The 18,625-nt window shown below is 40.7% G+C and overlaps 3 protein-coding genes across 14 annotated transcripts in view; 2 read left to right on the top strand and 1 right to left on the bottom strand.

Moving 5' to 3' along the window:
- Positions 1-60: 60 nt before the first annotated feature.
- HYLS1 (HYLS1 centriolar and ciliogenesis associated) lies at positions 61-13,380 on the top strand. Of its 3 annotated transcripts, none has more exons than XM_064577262.1 (3): positions 61-197; positions 8,418-8,531; positions 12,083-13,380. In XM_064577262.1, exons 2-3 carry the CDS (start codon positions 8,518-8,520, stop codon positions 13,005-13,007), a joined length of 939 nt encoding a protein of 312 aa, XP_064433332.1. In that variant the 5' UTR covers positions 61-197; positions 8,418-8,517; the 3' UTR covers positions 13,008-13,380. The 3 variants fall into 3 exon arrangements, with proteins under 3 accessions (XP_064433332.1, XP_045750698.1, XP_045750702.1); XM_045894742.3 differs by having other exon boundaries at positions 12,080-13,380; XM_045894746.3 differs by lacking the exon at positions 8,418-8,531 and having other exon boundaries at positions 71-197; positions 12,080-13,380.
- The window catches only part of DDX25 (DEAD-box helicase 25), a 35,960-nt gene continuing 17,398 nt past the window's right edge, over positions 64-18,625 (top strand). For 2 of the 5 annotated variants that reach the window (XR_010407044.1, XM_054512204.2), the window contains exons 1-4: positions 13,929-16,697; positions 17,320-17,386; positions 17,638-17,682; positions 18,174-18,309. Coding sequence is in view for 2 of the 5 variants with exons in the window: in XM_054512204.2 (XP_054368179.1) it covers positions 16,635-16,697; positions 17,320-17,386; positions 17,638-17,682; positions 18,174-18,309 (311 nt within the window). In the remaining 3 variants the exon portion in view is untranslated. Of the gene's footprint in view, positions 198-13,725; positions 16,698-17,319; positions 17,387-17,637; positions 17,683-18,173; positions 18,310-18,625 lie in introns of those variants that run through there. The other 3 variants (XM_064577260.1, XM_064577261.1, XM_054512203.2) reach the window with 3 other exon arrangements.
- PUS3 (pseudouridine synthase 3) lies at positions 1,377-15,268 on the bottom strand. Of its 6 annotated transcripts, none has more exons than XM_064577258.1 (6): positions 13,402-13,539; positions 7,502-7,926; positions 6,824-7,389; positions 5,730-5,920; positions 5,240-5,586; positions 1,377-1,845 (listed from the first exon to the last, which is right to left on the bottom strand). In XM_064577258.1, exons 1-5 carry the CDS (start codon positions 13,457-13,459, stop codon positions 5,276-5,278), a joined length of 1,551 nt encoding a protein of 516 aa, XP_064433328.1. In that variant the 5' UTR covers positions 13,460-13,539; the 3' UTR covers positions 1,377-1,845; positions 5,240-5,275. The 6 variants fall into 6 exon arrangements, with proteins under 6 accessions (XP_064433328.1, XP_064433329.1, XP_045750694.1 ...); XM_064577259.1 differs by lacking the exon at positions 1,377-1,845 and adding an exon at positions 1,854-5,055; XM_045894738.2 differs by lacking the exons at positions 1,377-1,845; positions 13,402-13,539 and adding an exon at positions 15,215-15,268 and having other exon boundaries at positions 1,854-5,586.

Here is an 18,625-nt window from a genome sequence, read left to right as displayed (position 1 = left end):
AGGAGGGCTGGAGGGCGGTGCCGAGGGCTGGGGTTCGCTCTTCTGGTTTAAACCGCGGCTGCGGGGCGGTTAACTGCGGCCTCGGCGCGTGGGCGGGCTGTGCGCCTGCGCGAGCTACCGGACGCTAACGAAACCCTGCGGAGCTGCGCTAGCCGGGCGGCGGGACTCGGTGCGGTGAGCGGACCTCGGCGGGGCCGGTAAGCGGACAGGGGCTGGAATAGGGAGCGAGCGAATGGGCCCAGGAGGGCCGGCTGCCCGCTGCCGTGGAGAGATCGGGTTTTGAAAAGCGCGGAATGGGGAGTTTCCCCCCTGGCGTGGCTGGGAAACGCCTGAGATCCTGCTGAACCCAGGTTTACTGCTCCCTTAGGCAGGTGTAAGCACTGTCGTGCTGTGCCCTTGGAGTGCCTGCGTCCCTAGAGGTCACTGTGGGCGCCCGCGGCGCGTCCGGCGTCCACGTCCCTGGCCCAGAGGGCGGCGGGGGCGGTGCCGCCGAGGGAGCCGGGTTCCCGGGAGGCCGCGAGCATCCGAGGCGACAACCACGCCCGGGGCCAGGTGGGCACACGATTGTCTTTGTTGTCGTGCGGGGACCAGAGTCTTCCCAACCCCTGGTTACGCCCTTTGTGAACTTCTGGGTGTAACCGTGCGTGCACCTGTGTCCCTTAGGATAGCGTGGAAAATCGAAGAACTCTATAGTCCTACCCCAGATGAAAATACACCTTTTTTCCTGACTATGAAGTTAGACAGCCCCGTTGTTTTTAGAAATAAATCCAAGAAGTACGAACGTATAAAGAAAAAAAGGGAAGAAAATACTAGATATTCCATCGGCATCCGATAACCGTAAAAAAAAGAAAACTTCATATTTGGGTTTCCTTCAGATATATTCGTTACGAATATATATTTGCATGATTATGCTTATAAAATATTTATATAATTGTATATTTTGAATATAATAAAGCATATTCATTTTAAAAGCACATTATGCCTTAGAATTTTCGGAACAGGTGTCTGTCAAATACCATTTTTAATGGATGTAGGGTATTTCTTGCAGTTGCTGTACTGTGCAGTATATTATTTAACCAATGCCCTAATGATGGACAGCTGTTTTTTCAGTTTCTTCATTATAAAGTAGCGTGATGGTGGTTACATGTATGTATACATGTTTGCATTCTTGTTCAGTTTATCTCCTTGGAGTAATTCTTGGAAGTGGATTATGGCTTAGAAATTGTGGTACAGTTTAAATTGTGATTCATAATGCTAAGCTGCCCTCTAGAAAAATTGATATCCTCCCACCCACCCACGCATACAATGTAAGGGTGCTTATTTCTCCACCCTCTAACTGGCACTGGATATTGAAAAATCTTACCAATCTAAAAGGGTATCTTAATGTTTTTATTTGTGTTATTAATGAGATTAAACATCCTTTTCTGTGTGTATTAGTCATTATTTCTTTGCTAAGTCATCTGTCTTTCCCCTATTCTGGTGTGTGTACCTTTTAATAGCTTTCTAAGAGGAATTTGAATTTGTGATTTTGAATCTGTTACAAGTGTTCCCCCCAGTTGGTTGTTTCTTTGGATTATGGTTGTCTTTCATCAGTGTTTGTTTTGTTTTGTTCTGATGTTGTGGTTCTTTAAGCTGCATGCTTACCTCCTCAGAGTAGAGGAATTTATTGTAACTCTGCAGTAGCCCCCCTGTAATGGTTAGAATCCAACTACTATCCCAGTTTAAAATCCTCCCCTTCCACCCTTGAAACCCTTTCACTTGCAACTACTAAGCCTAGGACACTGAGTTGCTCCAGACTGTTGAAGAGAAGGTACTGTTGGGTATTTTGGTCAATATTATCAGAATCTAAAAAAAAAAAAAAAAAAAAATTATCAGAATCTGCAAAATATAAGCTGCTCTAGCTTCTATGTGAAAGTTTCCCCCTAAGTAAAGGGAAAGGATTATCAGGCCTTTATATTAAAAAGAAAGAATAAAGTTACCTGTCAGCCTTACTAAAGTTTATATTTTGTTATTTACAAATAACCCATGTTCATACATTTAAGAAAAAGAATGGGAGTGTGCCGTAATTTAAATGCAAAGAAGATAACAGGTTAATCACTCTACAGTGTAGTACATATGTCATAAAAAAATCTCTTTGGGCTTAGTGTTGGAGATCCTCCTAGCCCAGAGTCCTATTCCATTTCTGTCCCTGCTTTATTTTTTAGTAGGTAGTTTTGTATTGCATGAACATTGAAATAAATGGTGTAATACTGCTCACAAATCACCATTTTATTTATATATATGTATGTTACATATATATTACATGTTACATATTTATATATAACATGTATAATCTCATTTAAACTTCAGCGCCTATTGGAATAATTCCATTTTTCCAATGAAGAAAGGAAGATCTAAGGCCTATTTCTAACAGTTATTAGTCCATACCTTGAGTCAAAAGCTGAAATTTATAACAAATATTCCCTCAGATAACTTAGGTACTTTTGCAGAGTTACATTTTGGGATTCATCATTGCTTCATCTGTGATGATTGTCCTGAGTTTATCTATAGTAACATGTTATCAAAAAATATTATCACTAAATGCTTATTCTACTAGATTTGATAGTATGGTCCAATTAACCTTGAAAGGATTTTACTTAAGATATAAGACCTTGATCTTCTAATTCCTTTGCTTCTGTAGAATCTCCAAAGCATGGCTTTTTAGTTAGTGTTTTTTGTCCCATGTATCATTTCTTCAGAGTTGATGGTTTTTATTTTTATTTTTTTTAAGATTTTATTTATTCATTTGACAGAGAGCACAAGCAAGGGGAGTAGCAGGCAGAGGGAGAGGGAGAAGCAGGCTGCCCGACGTGGGGCTCGATCCCGGGACCCCAGGATCATGACCAGAGCTGAAGGCAGTCGCCCAACTGGCTGAGCCACCCAGGCGCCCCTAGAGTTGATGTTTTTTAAATAGTGATTTCACAAACTCCGTTCTCTTTCCAGGTTTTTCTTTAACTCGAAAACTAAGGGCAGTGGAGGTACACTGAAATAAGGTAGGAAGTTGAAAAAAATGAAATGTTTTGGTTTGTCCTTACATCAAAATTAAAGGAGAAAGCAATATTTTAAGAACATTCAGGGCATTATGAAATGTTGGCACATCAGGTTCCAAAAACCAATGACTTGATTCAAAATCCAGATGACCTGGATTGTGCCAATTGGCTAGTAAGAATAAACCTTAGTTATTTTGTACCACAATTTTTCCATCTCTAAAATGAGGATCTTTCCCAGTTCCTGCTCTGCTAGAATGTAAAAGCTATTATGTGTCGTCTTCAGTACTACAAGGTCACTTGACTTTTCTTACACTGTTTTACATCCTAAACCTGGAACTTTTTCAGTTAAGTCTTGTTTCTGTGGCCCACCCACTACTAAGCTTCTGTGGCACTTAACACGGTCTGTTTACTCTGTATGTTAATATTGTTTGTAATTATCTTGTATGTTGTCTTAGCCAGCAGCTTGAGGATATAAACCATATTTGTATCCCTGGGGTTTTGAACCTAAGTAGGAACAAACTGTTTGTTGATTGGTAAGTAAAACTTTGAATCTCAAACATACAGTATAATTATTTCATAACTGTACAGAAGTATTACACTCTGCAGTGATGAAAATTGTTATTGAGGCAAAAGGTCTGAGTTCACTTGATGTTTATTATTTTAATGGCTATAAGAGCTAATATATCATTTTAAAAGAATTTTGAACTCTTTTGAGTAAATATTGGTGTTAATAGTATTTTGAGGGTTACTTATCATCTTTGAGAATAAAGCCCCACCTTATTTTCCTGACCCTTGTGTCTCAGATGTGCTTAAGTCTGAAACCTAGGTGTTATCCTGAAAGCCTCCCTACTTTTGAACCTCACATTCATTCAACCATAAAACCCTGTTGCTTCTCCTTTCTTAATTTCAAATTCATCTACTTCTTTCCATCCCCCTTACTACAAATCTAGTCTAGGCCATCATCATCTAATTCTTCAATTATTCTAACAGCCTCCTAACTGGTCCCACTATCTTGCCCTCTTCCAGTCCACACCATACCCAGAGCAGTATTTTTGCTACACAGTCCTGGCTTGTATTTTTTTTTTTTTCAGTGGCCTCTCAAGATAAAATGTAAGCTTTTTAGGAAGGCCTACAGGACTCTACAAACATGATCCTTGCTTCCTTTTCTAAACTATGCTCTTGTCAATGTCAAGCTGTACTCCTGTATTTACAATTACCTGCAGGTAAATCTCTCACGCTTTATACAAACTGCATCTTCTGCCTTGGACACACTTAAAGTTCTTCTTTATCCCCACTTTAACTGGCTCCTACTTGTTGTGCAAGATTTAGCTTGGAAATCTCTTTATAAGAATTTTCCCTAAACCACTACACCAGGGGGTGGTAAACTCCATGGCCTATTTTTATATGGCTCATGAACTAAGCTAAGAATGTTTTTTTTACATATGTAAAAAGGTTGTGAAGAAGAAAAAGATAGGGGCATCTGGGTGGCTCAGTCAGTTAAGCATCTGCCTTCGACTCAGGTCATGATCCAGGGCCCTAGGATCCGAGTCCCGAATTGCGCTCCCTGCTCAAGGGGAGTCTGCTTCTCCCTCTCCCCCTTCCCGCTGCTCGTGCTCTCTCTCAAATAAATAAAATCTATATTAAAAAAAAAAAAAAAGACTGTGTAACCAAGACCATTTGTGGCTCACAGCACTAGACTGATAAGCTTTTTAAGAGATGCTGTGCTTTTATTCAGTTAGGTCACTTTCAGGTAGTGTGCCTTTCATAAAGCAATGTATGAAATATTTAACTGACTAAATTTCTTATTTTTAATTTCTCTCTTAAAAAATAAGACACTCAGGCAAAGCTCTTTGGAGAATTCAGATGAGTAATGAGTATCTCATTTGCTTTTTAAAAAGACAGCATAACAAATTAGATACTTGCAGAAGCAGGCTTTAATGAATTTGAACACAAGGCACAGGTTTCCATGTGTATGTAAACTCCTCTCCATTTCACTGTTGCTTCTTGCTTCTTCGATCTCTTAATCCTTTTGGGGGAAGGAATGAGAATGTTTGAACTCTTATTCAAGCTAGAACTTCCTTTATAGGGCTTAATGGTCTTTGGGTTTGGGGGGGGTGGTATTTTGTTTTGTTTTTTCAAAGAACCGATCATCTGAATTTTAGGACTTCTTGAAGTACATAATATCTTGTATTTCTTTTTTATTCACCTACCACTAGCTAGTTGTTGCCTCCTAGATCCTGTTATGGTTAACTGATGCTTTTAATTTTGGGATCAACACAGACTCTCTTTGTTGGTTTCTCCAAAAGAGTATTTTCTTCCTCCATTGTATCATTACAGTCCCTTTTGGCTTTTGTTTCTTCCTCATGGAATAAATGTGGGTGCTCGATGCGTCCCCTACGTACAAAATGCTGGATCCGGGATTCTAATCCTTGGCATTTAGGACGATCCATGAGGGGTTTATATGTGCGCATTTTCACTCCCTCTACAAAGGCACTGGTCTGCTTTATGACAGAAGGCTTAACATTTCTCCATTCTATCACTCCATCCATCTTTGGTCCTATAATATATACAATCAGATATTACATGGATGCTTTACCACAACAGAATCACCTCCAAACTGTATATAAATCTACCTCTCCCCATGCCCCATATAACTTTGGTTCTAGTAAATAATTGTATCCTAGGATTCTCCTGTCATACCTGTCCCACAGGGTACTGCAACGGAGTCCAGTCCTTGTAGCATGCTATACAACATGTGTGTTTTAACAGCATGATTAGCCCATAGTTGTTGTAGATGGGTAACATTGAACTCCTGAACCTCCCGGTCATAAATCCACTTGATATTTTCAAACTTACAATCATACAAGACCAGAGGAAATTCTACGGCCATACTAGAGAGAAAAAGAGACAAGAAACAGTATGAAAATACACAGCAGCCATCCAACAGCCTTGTATTTTAAGAACAAGGTGGGGGGAGGGTAGGTAATTGGGTTAAAAGGAGGGGAAAACTTTGTCAGTATTGAGTAACAGATTAAGAAAATAAAAAAAGATCCCTAGCCTTGAACAACTTTATAATTAAAAGAAAAAAAAAAAACAAAAAACCAAACCATGGATCAACTAGTTAGGCTTGATCAAAAGAGGATAAATTTCAGTGGTAACAGGTCACCTAGAAGTGAGCTGACTTGTCTCACCCATAATGCTATAAAATTATTTTTTATATTTTTCCAAACTTGTTAATTTTGTATGGTATGAAGTAAAAACTAGATTTCATTGCTTAGGAATGAATTGTTGGTTTATCTGACCTCAGCCTCCTCTCAAAAGAAAAGTCTTGACTATTCTTCCCATCTTTCCTACCATTTCAGACACTGAAAATTAGGAAAAATTCAAAAGTACAATAGTATGACTACCCAATAATATAAAGCAAGGAAGATTTAATATGAATAGTTTGCTCACTTTTAAACTTCACCTAACAGAACCTCACAATAATACCTCTCAACATAAATTCAGGGGAAAAAAAATTTAGAAATGAAGGTTATTTTATTTAAGGGGCCTGGTCCAAACACTTATTTCTTACTAATGGGACAGAACGAGAGAAGAAAAAGATAGCCCTCCTACATGTTCATAACATTCTACAAGAGAGATTAAATTCTTCATGAAGACAAAATAAGTGACCTAGTTAATCAGACAATTGTTGGGAAAGGAAGATATGTTAACCTTCAGTTATTTAAAATATTTAATATATTTAAAAATATTCTAAAGGCAACACTTGTTTTTTTGTTTTGTTTTTAACTTACCTGTATTGAGGTTTCTGGGGGTTTTTCTCTATGTTCAGCAGCTCATCAATAATCTCTGGCTTCTCCATTCCTTGGCCAATCAGAAAAAGGATAGCCATCATACAGCGGACTTGATGATAAAGGAATGCCTGGCCAATCACTTCAAACTGACATAACTGGAAAGGTTCTTGCCATCTCTCATTATCCAGGCTCTGGCCCACTAGCTGTACTTGAGCAGACAGAATAGTCCTCTGAAAATTAATGACTCCATTGGCTACATCCATTTTACATAAGTTCCTAAAATCATGTGTGCCAACATACTTCTGAGCTGCATAGTTCATGGTTACAATGTCTAAATCAGCACGAGGGAAAAAATAGCGGTAAGTCCGCTCCAGACAGCTGAATCTAGCACTGAAGCTAGGTTCCACAGGGGCCCAGGCCAGTACACGGATGTCTGGAGGGAGTACCCGATTGAGAATGTGGGTGTAACGAATCTCTTTAGCAGCATCGTTGATTTCATCTTTTACATTAAAATCCTCTGAAGTCCTGCCCTTCAGAAAGTGAGAACGAAGGTCGAGAGAAATCACCTGTGGAATTAAAAAGAGATGTTTGTTTTGGAGACACAATCTGAACTCTTAATATGTACACCTAGAATATGTTGGTATTGCTTACTTTGAGAAAGAGTATAGTGGCCCTTACCTGTCCAAAGGCACTAACTCCTTTGTCTGTTCGCCCACACCGGTGATAGTTGGATGTCTGTCTGCTTTCTACTAGTCGAGTCTTGGTTAGAGCCTCAAACAGTTTCTCTTCAATTGTATTGTTTGTGTTTTCCTGACTGGCAAAGCCCTGGTATCCCCAGCCCAGATAGGCTATCTTTAGGGCTACATGTCTTCGACCATGAGCACTGAAATCAAATGCACGCTTAGCTTTTCCAGCTCCTAAAGAATTTTCTCTAACATGTGAGTCTTTGTTGTTGGCCTGTTCTTTTTTAAGTCTTTGTACCTCCTGCTCCAGTTCTTGCACTCTTTTTAGGAGTTTCTCAGTCTGGATTCTATCTATGTCATTTTCAGCCATAATAAGACAACCAACCCCAGGAATAAAGGAATCATATAGGTCCACTCGACCTGAAAAGAGAGTAAAAGGATAAAACAGTTTCAATGTGGATTACTTTGGTGATGTCAGTATCATTCCATTATGTGCAAATAGCACCTAAGATTTAATTTAATGCCTAAAGGATATATTTTGCTTCTGTCCAGGGAGACAAGCATTAGCCTAACTGTTATGGGTTGATCATCCACAGATCAACTGGCCAGTTCACAGGGGAAGAGGAGGGGGGGAATAAGAAAGAGGTAGCATCGTTAAAGTTTAATCAGGGAAAATGTAGATCCCATTTCTCTCTTCTTCATTAGCTGAGATGATTTAAGGACTGATGTTACTGATATTTTTTCATTAAAACATTTCTTTTTGACTTTTCATTACACTTGTCCAATCTTTTTAATCATAAAATCTGTTCATATAGTATGTATGTGTCTATTCTTTTTCTAATTTTCCAGTATTTCAGATAAAATTAGTGGCTTGTATGTTCTAACATCTAACACTCAGCTCTGTCTTAAAGGTGCTACAGTAGAGACTAGCCTGATTGATGAAACTTATGATTGTACTTCATATTGGAAATAGAGCCTGAAGTCGAGATTTTCCAATTCTAAGCAGTTTTGATGGCAGAAAAAAGGTAATTAAGCATCACGATCCTTTTTTTAAGTCAAATTTATGTTCTGTACCTCTAGCAGTTAGAAGAGTCAGTCAGGAAAATGTAATTAAGATGTTGACATTCCTGTAGTACGAATGTACTACATCCTTAAAATTGGGACAGTGCTAGACAATCTATAACTGACGGTCACTTTAGTTATGGATCGTCTCCAAATCTCTTCTAAGGCCATGTTATCTAGTTCTTGGTAGCTCATTTAGTTTTTGGCCTTTGAGAGTTTCTTTTATCTATGATAGATTAAAAGTTTAAATACAAAAAAACCGAAACTATAAAAGTACTAGAAGAAAACCTTTTTTATAGTCTTGGAATGGGAAGGACATTTCTAAGTAAGATCCTGTAGAATTGCAGAAACTGTAGACAACCAAAAATGTGACTACCTGAAATTGAAAGTTGTACCAGCAAAAAATAAAATCAGAAGGTAAACAATAAACTTGGAAGAAAAATAATTATGGCAAAGGGCTAATCTGCTTAATTAAGAAGTATTTTATGAATATATACATTAGTTTTAATTTCAGGATCAAAAAGAAAAAATCCAACAACCTGAGAGGTAAATGGGAAAGGAAAAGCATTTCATACAAAGAGGGGAAAAAAAAGCTTATAAAAATGTATGAAAAGTTGTTCAGGTCTACTCAATTTAAATGCCATTCAGATGAGAACTATTTTTTACCAAACTGACTGCAGAGAAGGTTCACTAGTGCACCACTTTGGAGAGGGAATGAAGAAACAGGCTCTGGAAGATGCCATCAGTACAGCTTCTTCAGAGGGCATTTGACAACAGCCAGCAAATTGAGCACACACATCTTTTGACCCACCTACTCCATTTCCAGAAATTTTAAAGATTTTATTTATTTGAGGGCGCCTGGGTGGCTCAGATGGTTAAGCGTCTGCCTTCGGCTCAGGTCATGATCCCAGGGTCCTGGGATCGAGTCCCGCATCGGGCTCCCTGCTAGGTGGGGAGCCTGCTTCTCTGCCTCTGCCTCTGCCTCTCTCTCTCTCTCTGACTTTCATGAATAAATAAATAAATAAAAAATTAAAAAAAAAAAAGATTCTATTTATTTGAGACCGCGCACCCATGCACGCTCTCGCAAGTGGAAGGGAGGAGGGAGAGGGACAAGCAGACTCTGCGCTGAGCATGGAGCTCAACATGGGGCTTGATCTCACAACCCATGAGATCATGACCTGAGCCAAAATCAAGAGTAGGATGCTTAGCCAACTGAGCCACCCAGTCACCCCTCTATGTTTAAGTAATTTTAATACATCTTCAGTTGCCAGGCTGAGTTCATCCCAGTACCCTGTCACTGAAATAAATTTTAGAACCCAAATCAACCAAATACCCAGTGCTAGTTTCCTGACTGGATCTAGGATAGTTAACTACTGCCCACTATTTCCTATATCCCTACAATTTTTATTTTCTTTTGTTTTTTTTTGTTTTTAAAGGATTTTTATATCCTAGTTTTTCTTTTTAAACTGAAAAACTAGTACATGCACATGGTAATTTACACATACGCTTGCACAAGTACGAAAAACTTAAGAGATACTCATTGTAACATTCATTTTAACAAGACTGTAACCTAAATTAAATCAGGGACTGAATGAATAAATGATGGTGTATCCATACGTCAGAATTCTATGCAACTTTAAACAAAATGAAGGAAGTCTACATGTGCTGATAGAGCTGGATCGCCAAGACTGTCTTTAAGGTTCAGAAGAGTTGTATAATATGCTCCTTTATGGTATAAAAATGTACATGTGAGGGCTGCCTGGGTGGCTCAGTCGTTAAGCGTCTGCCTTCGGCTCAGGTCATGATCCCAGGTCCTGGGATCCAGCCCCACATCCAGCTCCCTGCTCCACGGGAAGCCTGCTTCTCCCTCTCCCCCTGCTTGTGTTCCCTCTCTCGCTGTGTCTCTGTCAAATAAATAAATGAAATCTTAAAAAAAAAAACGAATATGGAAAGATTACTAGAGAAAGCATAAGAAACTGCCTTTGAGAGTGAGAGTTGGTAAGGGGAAGGGAGATCCTTACTTAAAATTACATGTGCGGGACAACGTAGGGAATAAAGTCAGTGGTATTGTGATAATAGCGTTTTATGGTGAGATTGCAGCTATACTTGTGAGCTTAGCATACCCTTGTCAAATGTACACCTGAAACTAATGTAACATTTTATGTCAACTATATTTTATTTTTAAAAAATTACCATGTGCATGTACTAATTTTTCAGTTTAAAAAGAAAAATTACAGGATATAAAAATCCTTTAAAAACAAAAAAAAAACAAAAGAAAATAAAAATTGTAGGGATATAGGAAATAGTGGGCAGTAGTTAACTATCCTAGATCCAGTCAGGAAACTAGCACTGGGTATTTGGTTGATTTGGGTTCTAAAATTTATTTCAGTGACAGGGTACTGGGATGAACTCAGCCTGGCAACTGAAGATGTATTAAAATTACTTAAACATAGAGGGGTGACTGGGTGGCTCAGTTGGCTAAGCATCCTACTCTTGATTTTGGCTCAGGTCATGATCTCATGGGTTGTGAGATCAAGCCCCATGTTGAGCTCCATGCTCAGCGCAGAGTCTGCTTGTCCCTCTCCCTCCTCCCTTCCACTTGCAAGAGCGTGCATGGGTGCGCTGTCTCAAATAAATAAAATCTTTAACAAAAAATTTCTTAAGCATAGGAGTGTTTTTATGTATATCACTGCTTTTGTGATGGTTTTGGATTATGTCACTCATAGTTAAAAGCAGGGACTCTGAAGACAGACTGCCTGAGTTAGACTTCCAACTGCACCCCTTACTAGCTATGTAACCTTGTGCTATTTAATCTCTTTATGCCCCATGTTACTCATCTTTTGAAAGTAGATAACAAGAGCACCAGTTCCTCACAGGTGAGGATTACATGAATTAATAAATGTTAAGCACATAGAACAATGCTGGATATATAAAGTGCCCCCCAAAGTGTAAGTTGTATAATGTCTATTAAGCATTATGCCCCATATCATGTAGTCGCAAGTTTTTGTGGTTTTTTTAAGATTTTATTGAGAGAAAGAGAGCGTGAGCAGGGAGGTGGGTGTGGGTACGGAGATAGAGAATCTCAAGCTGACTCCGTGTGGACGCAGGGCCTGATCTCACGACCCATGAGATCATGACCTGAGCCAAAACCCAAGAGTCAAACACTTAACCAACTGAGCCACCCAGGTGCCCCAAGTCACAAGCTTTTATAATGCCAGAACTCACCTGTCCTGTCCTAGGAGCCACTAAAGGTAGCAGGAACTATCAGGCATTAGAAAGTGGGAGCAAATAAGAAGAGAGTGGAGATGAAAGCAGATGATGGCTTCTCTGGAGCTGAGTAAATGCTCCTCCAAACTGCTACCATATTACCCTGTACTATAATCTGTATTTTATAACTATTAGTTTATGATTGCCTTGGCCATTCTTTCTTCATCTGACTATAATAAAGTAGGGAATGAACAATTTAAGAACTGGGAATTAGCAGAAATCTGATCATTATTTTTTCTTGCAGAAGGTCCTACAGTGGAGGGGAAGCAATGGAGGAACTCATGGGACCCAATGTACAAAAATGGGCCAATGTAGATCCAGAAGAACGAATGTTGGCAGCCGCTACAGCTTTTACTCGTATCTGTGCAGGGCAGGGTGAGGGAGATGTCAGGAGAGATGCCCAGCCTATCCAGTATGATCCCTACAGTAAAGCTTCAGTAACTGCAGGAAAGCGACCTGCTCTTCCTGTGCAAATGCAGTACCAACATGTAGAAAGTAATGCCGCTTCAGAAACAGTCTCCGAGGCGTCCCAAAGACTCCGAAAGCCAGTGATGAAGAGAAAGGTGTTGCGCAAGAAGCCAGGTGGGGAAGTATCAGTGACCGATGAATCGATTATCAGTGAATCAGAGTCTGGTACAGGGAGTGATATGGATCTCTGGGACTTAAGACAAAGGCTCATGAGTCTACAGTTCCACGAAGACAGGGAATCCCCAGATGACATTTCACAAAAATTTAACTTACCACATGAATACCAAGGAATTTCTCAAGATCAACTCATTTGCTATCTACGAAGAGAAGGAATGGGCCCTCCGGCTTATGAACAAGACCTGATTGTTGCCAGCCGACCCAAGTCCTTTATTCTCCCAAGGCTGGACCAGCTGAGCAGAAATCGAGGCAAGGTAGACCGGGTAGCCCGATATTTTGAGTACAAACGAGACTGGGACTCAATGAGGTTACCTGGTGAAGATCACAGAAAGGAATTACGCTGGGGTGTCCGAGAGCAGATGCTTTCTCGAGCAGAACCCCAGTCCAAGCCTCAGCACATATATGTTCCAAACAATTACTTGGTGCCAACTGAGAAGAAAAGATCTGCCCTTCGTTGGGGTGTTCGCTGTGACCTTGCAAATGGTGTCATGCCCAGGAAGCTTCCCTTCCCTCTTTTTCCTTCTTAAATATTTTTTTTAGCCTCTTTTATGGGATTGTTTGGGGGTAACCTGGTTCTTTATCTCTGTCCTTCTATTTAAATAGAAACAACTAACTTGAAAGCCCATGGAACATTATACAGTAAGGACTTCACCCATCATTGGTCTTTCCTAGGTGTGTACATTGGTATCAAATACCACTTCACTTCCAAATTACCACTCTCAAATCCACTAATTGCAAGAGAAGTCATGCCAAAGAAAGAAAAACAGACCTAGTCTTTCCACTTTGTCAGATAGCACTGTTTCCGTTCTATACTGTTTTTAACCTTTGGCCAATGTGAGTTGCTGTTTTTAAAGTTGCTGGGCATTAAGCTTATTCATTAAAGAATTGGGATTTTGTGAACTTGATCTTATTTTTACTTACTAATGCTTCCCAAAGTAAGATGATCGCAGAACTGGGTTATGACTCTGCCTCCAATCATTACTCCCCATCACACTCTCACCACTTAAATATTGAGAGCCAAAGGAAAGGAACAAAAAACTGTTCTTTATGCACACAATCCTAAAGGAACAAAGAAAAGTAACAACATATCTCCATTACTAAAGGAACATAGTAAATCTAGAAAATTTAAATGTTTTTTAATAGACAGTAACAGTATTATATGACATACAGGATTCTAACCCAAGTTTTATTTCAGAATTACTTCAATAATTTATTGCCCTCCAGTTGTCACTTCTAGAATACCATGCTTTTTATAATTTGCCACTGAGATTTTCTTGGAAATTATGCCTGTCACTCTGAAAAAGAATTTACTAAATCTGGAACTAGATGTAGACACAAATACCAAAATGAACATGGCATATTTGGGTACGGACCAAAACACTAATTCTGTTCACCTTAAACTGGTTCTATTCTTGATGCTTCTAATCCAGTGAGGATTATCTAAAATCTGGAGGTTGTGTTTTAGCATCTGAAGCCAGCAGAAATAGTTTCCTTGTTCAAGGGAAAATAGCTATGCAATGTATAAATGAGTTACTTTGACCATTACTATCTGCTAAAATATATCTTCTCCGTAATATTTAAGCTACATCATTCATCCAGTTCCACTGTGAGACATTTTTCAGGAAAGAAATAATCACTGACTCAAATATAGATGTAGGATCTGCTCACTGCAAATAAGTAAAAACTGCCAACTATCCAACAATAGTGAAATGATTAAATGGAATATCAGTCATTGAAAATAATGGGAAGCTAATGAAAAAGTGCAAATTAAATGAAACAGGTTGTGAACTACACGATCACAGTCATGTGCACATACAAAGCACAAGGAAAAATCAAAATGTAGTGGGATTAAAGGTAGTTTTTATACTTTTAAAAACCTTAAAAACCACATGGCACTTTTATATGCAAATTACACCAAAGACTTAACTCCTTTAGATTATCTCAAAGCCCAATAATTAACCAACAAAAAGTTTCCAGAGATTACCTTATTAACCAAAGAACTAGTCCAAAGGGTTTAAGCAAGTAAAGATTTGTGGCAAAAAGAGGACTTGAGCCCAAGACTCGTGACCCATTAGAGCTTCCTCCAGCACACCACAGCACACCCTAAGCTGACCTACCGCTTGGAAAGGGGCTGCCAAATTACCACAACGAGGGAATTGGTGTGTGCGCTGAGCATCGACTGTAAACATAATCAGCTATCGCTAGAGTTTCAATACATTTTTTGAAGTTAAAAGATCTAAATCTCAAAATATTTGCAACTAGGGGAGTAGGAGAACGCATTTTCCATGATAAACCTTATTTTAAACCAAAGAGAAGGAGGAAGAATAGCCATAAGGATCAAGAGACATGCACTATGACCAGTAACAGTGAAAAGCAATCTCCTAATTTGAAAAAAGTCGCCTCGCCTCCCTCCCCACATACTACTGGAATCCTGACCTCTACGGGTATTTAGTTTTATGAGCAAACAATTCTGAGGCAGCCGACTTAACTCCTAAGTCCAAGGGCCCTCTAAAAATCGAATTAAAGAAGTTTCTACTGCTGTGAGTTTCTGCCAGGAGCTGCAAAAAGCACCAGATACAAAAACACTGTCCTAAGCAAGATCCCACTTCCACCCATCAATGCTTTGAAGACCAAGGTATGGAAAAGGGGAAAAAAAGGTCCAGCTGTTTGTCCATTTATCCGTTCCTCTTTGTATAAACCAGAAAATAATTCATCCCCGAATCCCCTTACTTACCTTCCGGTTGTCGACCACGCAGCTTTTAGCGAGACAGGAAGCTGTCGCTTTGCGTCTTCCGCGCGCGCGCGCGCGCGCGCGCCCACGGTCTCATGGGAAGTGTAGTCCACCCTTGTGGGAAATGTAGTTCCAAGAGACGGAGGTGCAGGCTTGACGCTGAAATCTGCCTAATATTTTCTAGTCTGGCCACCACTTCTCCACCTCCGACAAAGCAGAATCTGGGGCCTATAATAATACAAGAATAAAGGATAAATTCTAGTGCGATAAAATAACGGAAAAGCAGTTTTTCAAATGTCTGCTGTCCTTATATGAAATTAACATTAAAGAACCTGGACCGATTTTATACCTACTTAAGTTACTAGAAAGTTATCATTGCGAGACAAATACATTTGCTGTTAGAATTCACATGTGAAGTTTGAAAAGGAATTTGATAACCTCAAAACAAACGATTGAGGTGCCTGAGAATGACCGAACAGAGCTGGGGAGTCTTGCTTCAGCACCACGGAGAGATCATAACTAGGTTTTCGGTTTGTGGGTTTTTGCATAGATGCTGATCTAAATCTCAAGATTCCAGTTAGAAAACTGAAAGAAATCTAGTTCTTCTGTCCAAATTTAGCAGTCAGTAGTACAAGGAATCTATGTCAGATTATGCAGATACGGGTAGGAGGTAGAGGTTGTACCGCAAGGAAAACCGTTATCTCAGGATTGCATTAGCAAAGGGCATGTACCAGCATTAAAATTAAAACAAGCCGGTACGTGGAAACATCACAGGTACTAGAACAGGGGCAACAGTTAGAACCTGAACAACTTTACTTCCTCTTCGCATCTTTCTCATTTGAATTACTTTGTCAGGTGAAACTCACCCATTTTGACCCTCTACTTTCCTATGAAATGCTCTGGTCTTTCTGACATCTAGTAATGTAGAAGCGGATATTTTGGGGAAACATGGGCAGGAGTGCTTGAAGCGACCGGGCGGGGGCGGGGAGCGGGGAGGGTCCAGCCTCACCGCCCGGAGAATTGCGTAGTAAGTGGTGAGTAAGGGAGGTAGGACTCTCGAATCAGTGCGAAAATTGCCGCGGCTTAGAATCTCAAGCTGTTGCGGGTTTAGCAGAGGTCAGGAGTAGGCGAGTGTTCACGACACTGGCGCCCCGTCGCGGGTTTCTAACACCTGGCGCCGACGCGCGGCTGGTCGAGGGCAAACCTGCCTCTGAACTCAGTTCTCCTTCCCCTGCAGCCCCCACCTCCTCTCCTGGCTCCGCCCACTTCTCTGGAGCTCCCGCGCCTGCGCGCCGCGCCGCGGGTGGTCGCGGGCGCGTCAGCCTGCCCCCAGAGCAAGCCCATTGGCCGCTGGCTGGAGCCGGGCGCTGCCTCGTGCTGGGGGAGGGCGCACGTGCTGGGGGCGGGAGCTGTGATAGCGGCTATGGCGTCGTTACTTTGGGGAGGCGACGCCGGGGCGGCGGAGAGCGAGCGGCTGAGCAGCCATGTAACCGCCGCTGAGCTGGGGAGGGCAAGTGGGCGGGGGCCAGAACTGTACTCTGAGAGGGAGATCTGCCGGGGAGGGCGGGGGGAGAGAGCCCCGCTAGCGTGTGGAGTGGGGTGTCAAATGGTGGAGGGGAGATGAGGCAAGGATGTGGGGAGGGCCGGGGGCAGGAGACCCGAGAGAGACACGAGACCTTTGGTTTGAAAGGGCAAAATGAAGACCCCTAGAAGTCCCGGGAGAGAAAGCAGCTGATAGTCCCAACTAGACCTTGGAGTTTTCTGCTCTCCCAATTTGACCATTGAGCCTCGGCTAGCTTCCATCTTACCGACCACCGCGCTTTGCTACCCACCATCCTTTCCTGGTGCTGTGACCCCCAAGGACTGCCACATTTAGATTAGAGGACTGTAAAGAGGAACTTAAGGTACAGGGGCAGCAGAAAGTCTCCTTCGAGTTTAGCATAATTCATAGAGGTGACCTATTCCTGAAAAGAATCCAGTGTCAGAATTAATACCTGACACCGCAGAGGAAACAGTATTTGGGCGGGTCCCTCCCTGCTAGGGGGGTGCACTAGGGCTGCTTGGTGGCTTGCTTCCTAATATTGGTTGAAATTTGTGTTTTTCAATAGTTTTCAAACCTCATGCATCCCCGGAAGAACCTTTGGGGTATTAAGAGTACTACAGTCCCAAACATAGGTGAGTGCTATTAGATAAAGCAGATTGGCCCCAATTAATGAAAAAGCATTGCTTTCCTCAGGTCCCTGGCAACTGAAATGCCTCCGGCTCCCATTAACTGTCAAGGTCCTCCACTGCCTTCCCAGTCTTTTAACCCACTCCTTCATTAGATGACCCTTGCTGTCAATGCATACTGTGGAGACGGTCAGATACTGGGATCATACACTTTACGTTTCTGTTTGGTATTTATTGTTTCTCTTCCATTCTTTTAGATGGTTCTATTAATAACACAGAAGAAGATGATGAAGAAGATGTAGGTAGGAGATAAATTTATTTGCGTGTAACCTAGCACTCTGTATCAGTTAATCATGATTTTTCACAATATGAGCGAATAATATAATCTCAATTGGAAAAGAACTGTCTTCTGTTCTCTTCATAAATAGTGACTATCAGAAGAAATACTAAATTAGGAGTAGGCCATATTTCTTTAGGGGAAGTTGAGATGGAATATGCAGGAATGGGTTAAGAATTTTCAGCTTTCAAGGAAAAATTAGGTCTGGTGGTGACAGATGTAGGCTTGCTTAAGGTCAGAGGTTGGTATAGCAGCAGAGCATAAGAAACTGGATTCTTGTGTAGAAAGGAATTCTCAGTGTTGTCATTCTTTCTAGAACCTCCTTTTAGAGGAAAGATGAGAGTAGGAGCAGTTGCTTGATATACAGTCTCTGAATGGGAAGGAGCAATTTATTAGATTCATTTAGGAGGCTGGATTTTCTCCTGCAATATCTCCTTTTTTATTTTTGCTTTCTAGTGGATTTGGCAGCTAATTCACTCTTAAACAAGTTAATCCGGCAGTCCTTAGTAGAATCCAGTCACCGAGTTGAAGTCTTACAAAAGGATCCCAGCTCTCCACTCTACTCAGTGAAAACATTTGAAGAGCTGCGGCTGTGAGTATTTTTACTCATTTATTGTGGGGAAATTCCAGGAAGAATGGTACAGAACAAAAAATCTAGTAATAAAAACTCTCAGAATCACCTTCATGTTCTCATATTCAATATTAAAAAGAGATGTGTACATTTTGCATGCAGTTGAAATATAATTCAAAAAGGAGGACTAGGATACCTGAGTGTAGAGCAAATTGAGAACATCTTGATGGTAAAATATTTTAACCTTGCCATGCTAAGGGGGATAGCTAAGCTCAACACAGCCATGTTGCTCTTCTTCGTACCATAATATAGATAAAGGGACATTGATGGCCCAAAT

This window comes from Mirounga angustirostris, unplaced genomic scaffold, assembly GCF_029215605.1.
Source record: "Mirounga angustirostris isolate CCGP_5_RB_7025 unplaced genomic scaffold, mMirAng1.0.hap1 SCAF_13, whole genome shotgun sequence".
Classification (NCBI taxonomy): Eukaryota; Metazoa; Chordata; class Mammalia; order Carnivora; family Phocidae; genus Mirounga; species Mirounga angustirostris.
This window is presented reverse-complemented; position numbering and strand designations above follow the sequence as displayed.